At 37.5% G+C, this 3,478-nt stretch overlaps 1 protein-coding gene across 2 annotated transcripts in view; it reads right to left on the bottom strand.

Moving 5' to 3' along the window:
• YLPM1 (YLP motif containing 1) overlaps nucleotides 1-3,478 on the bottom strand; it is a 78,593-nt gene that overhangs the window by 24,547 nt on the left and 50,568 nt on the right. For both annotated transcript variants that reach the window (XM_003786914.2, XM_023511529.1), the window contains exons 7-10: nucleotides 1,670-2,084; nucleotides 1,466-1,558; nucleotides 1,043-1,238; nucleotides 431-549 (exon numbers count right to left, since the gene is read on the bottom strand). In XM_003786914.2, coding sequence (XP_003786962.1) covers nucleotides 431-549; nucleotides 1,043-1,238; nucleotides 1,466-1,558; nucleotides 1,670-2,084 — 823 coding nt within the window. The remainder of the gene's footprint in view (nucleotides 1-430; nucleotides 550-1,042; nucleotides 1,239-1,465; nucleotides 1,559-1,669; nucleotides 2,085-3,478) is intronic.

Genomic DNA, 3,478 nt, shown 5'->3' with positions numbered 1-3,478 from the left:
GCTTGAGCCATGGGTGCTGAGCCTCATGAATTATTTTTTAAAGTTTTTAACCTATTTTATGCTAAGCAGTTTAGGTATAACTTCTTAAAGATTCTATAATGCAGGTGGTTTATGATATTATGTGGTAAAATGCCTTGAATCTGATATTATTATAGATTTGTTGCAGAAAAGTGGAGAAATTCTGCTCAATTTTACTGCACTGAAACACATGATCCACCTATAGGTTATCTGTAGGAGATGTAGTTTACATTCAAAGACACAAACAGATTAAAAGTCATTAATCATATTGCTACTTTTGATGACAATGCTATCTCTAAGAAAGCTGTGAATACTTTTTACTCTGAAAGCTTAAATCCACAGCTACAATGGAAAGCACCTCCCACTGTTTACATTCTCAACATCCTTATATATAATAAGATAATCACGCTACCTCCAAACATGGATGGCCCTTCGTAGGCTGGTCGGTCAGACTTCCGGTCATAAGATGGCCTATCAAACCCCCCTCTTCTGGATGAGGAATGGTCTTTTTTGTCTCGATATGACTGAGCCCTAGATGATAACAGGAAGTATTTTGGCAAATGAAAAATAATTGGCAGTCTCTGCTTTATAAGGCAATACCATTATCTGTGTGATTTTATCCATGGGCAGTTGATCTACATAGTCAACATTTACATTTTGGTATTGTATTATATTTTCATTTCGCTATACCTTACACTCACACATCTAAAAACCTCACGAACTGCAAAAATAAATTATCATATTTGTTCAGTAACTGAGTAACGATTGCACCTTTACAGATAACACCATTTCCATTCCTTTCTGACTATCTCCATTTCCCATTTAATTCTTCAGAATTCAAGCTAGCAACTCAAGCACCTACATTCCTGAAAATTGGTCCAAAATTGCTCTTCCCTTTCCAAATTATGTGCACACCTGCATGAGAAGAGTATGTCATTTACTAAATTTCCCTTAGAAACACTTTTACTAAAATTAAGTATAACATCTGGTAATTTGCACACCAAAGATATTTTTCATACCATACCTATCATCTCGGGGTCGGCGTTCTCTGTCAAATCGATCTCGGTCATAGTCAATAATACCACGATCCCGGTCTCGATCTCTGTGTGTCTCACGATCCCTTTTAAAATCTCGATGATCTGCTATAATATTACTTTGACGATCAAAATAAGGCTCACGGTCTCTGTCTCTATCATAGCGATCACGCTGGCCTGGATGCTCTATAAAAACAATCAGTATAAAATAAAAATTATATATCTGTTTTTCTTAGAGTAGAAAAGTATAAATCTAACTTTAGAACTAGTATAAACTGCTGCCCTAAATTCAACTCAAGAATCTTCTAGCTATAAAAAAGGGAGGCGCACTCAGATAATCTCACCAAAAGGAAAATCATGTAACAATTAGGCCCTAAAATGTTTAAAAATACTGATTTCCCTGGGAATCCTACCTGTCTCAAAAGTTGATCTTTCAGGTAGTGGGTCTGGGCGGAGAGTTATTCTTTCTCCGTAGGGTATCTGTTCAACTTTATTAGTGGATATATCTAGTAAACAAAACCAGGGATAAAACACTGTAATAGTAAAACTTAATAAAGCCAAACTGAAGCTAATGATTCCTGTGGTATCTCAAATACAAGTTCACCACTATTACTCACCTCGGCCATGGCCATAATCAACAGTCTGCTGCACTGGTGGTGGTTTGGACATGGGTGGCATACCCATAGGCAATGGGCCAGGAGGAGGAATAGAAGAGTGAACAGGTGGGGGTGGTAATACTGGAGCAGGTGGAATTGCTGCAGTTTCTGACTTAAATTCTGAATTCAGTCCTTGTTCATCGTTTGTATCCCAGAGCCCATAGAAAGAATCTTCATCCCACCGTTCCTGTTCCACAGCTGAAGCCTGTGGCTTTATCACTGGAGGAGGAGGAGGTGGAGGAGGAGGGGGTGGAGGAGGTGGTATTGGGACAGGCGGCCTGGTCACAGGAACAGATGATCTTGGTGGAGCAGAGGGTCTTACAATGGAACCTGGTGGTTTACCCATAGGAGGGGGTGGTCTATAGGTCCCTGGAGGCTAGAGAACAGAGCAAATGGCTTAGTGGATGAGCACAATACCATGTTTTCATACATCAGCGGTAAAATGTGGTTCTTGATTCACGTTAAAAAATTAATAAATTGAACTCATTCAAAATTCAAAACTTCATGTTTTAAGAGATACCTTCAGAAAAATGAAGACAAGCCACACAGAAGGAAATATATGCAAATCTCCTATCTGACAAAGGACTTGAATTCAGAATATACAACACTCATAACTCAATATTAGACAAATAATCAAAATATATGTACATATATATAAATGGGCAAAAGATGTGAATAGATACTTCTCTGAAGAAGATATATGAAAAAGCCAACAAGCATATGAAAAGACACTCAACATCATCAGTCATTAGAGAAATGCAGATTAAAATCACAATGAGATAATTTTCATACCCAGTAGAATGGCTGTAATTAATAAGACAGACAAAAACAAATGGCAGCAAGGATATGGAGTAAGAAGAACCCTTTAGATTGTTAGTGAGAATGTAAAATAGTAGTGCCACTACTCTGAAAATCAGCTTGGCAATTTCTCAAAAAGTCAAATATAAATTTGACTTATGACTCAGCAATTCATTCTGAGGTATCTATACCCAAGAAAAATAAAACACATGTCTACCCAAACACTTGCATACAAATATTCACAGCAGCATTATTCAACAACCCAAATTATCAACTAGCGAATGGTTAAACAAAATATGGTATAGCCACACAATGGCTTATTATTCAGCAATAAAAAGAAATGAAGTACTGATTCATGCCTCAAGGTGGATGAACCTTGAAAACATGCTGAGAAGAAAGATGCAAAAGACTACATATTGTATGATTCCATTTATACAAAATATCCAGAAAAGCAAATCACTGTGCTATAGGCACTGAGCCATTTATTTTTTCTTCATTGACAGCTATTTTAGACTCTAGAGAGCCAATAATATACATTACTTAGGTATTTACTCACCTATTGGTTTTTTGAGTAACAAAATGGGAGTTGGCTAGTATGTAAGGAACATTATTTAACTGGAAGCCACTACAGACTGGAGTTTAAGACAAATGGCTATTACACAAAGGTAAACTTTTTATTAACATAGGCATTTTCAACTTTGTTAAGAAAATACCAATATAGGACAAAGCTATTCTTTTTTCTTTTTCTTTTTCTTTTTTTTTTGAGACAGAGTCTCACTATGTCACCCAGGGTAGTGTGCTGTGCTGTCACAGATCACAGCAACCTCAAACTCTTGGGCTCAAGAGATTCTTTTGCCTCAGCCTTCCAAATAGCTGGCACTACAGGCGCCCGCCACAACACCTGGCTATATTTTTGTTGCAGTTGACATTGCTGTTTAGCTGGCCCAGGCCAGCAGCCTGAGTGTAAGTGGC

Source organism: Otolemur garnettii, unplaced genomic scaffold (genome assembly GCF_000181295.1).
Source record: "Otolemur garnettii isolate 467f Iridium unplaced genomic scaffold, OtoGar3 scaffold00020, whole genome shotgun sequence".
NCBI classification, from domain to species: domain Eukaryota; kingdom Metazoa; phylum Chordata; class Mammalia; order Primates; family Galagidae; genus Otolemur; species Otolemur garnettii.
This window is presented reverse-complemented; position numbering and strand designations above follow the sequence as displayed.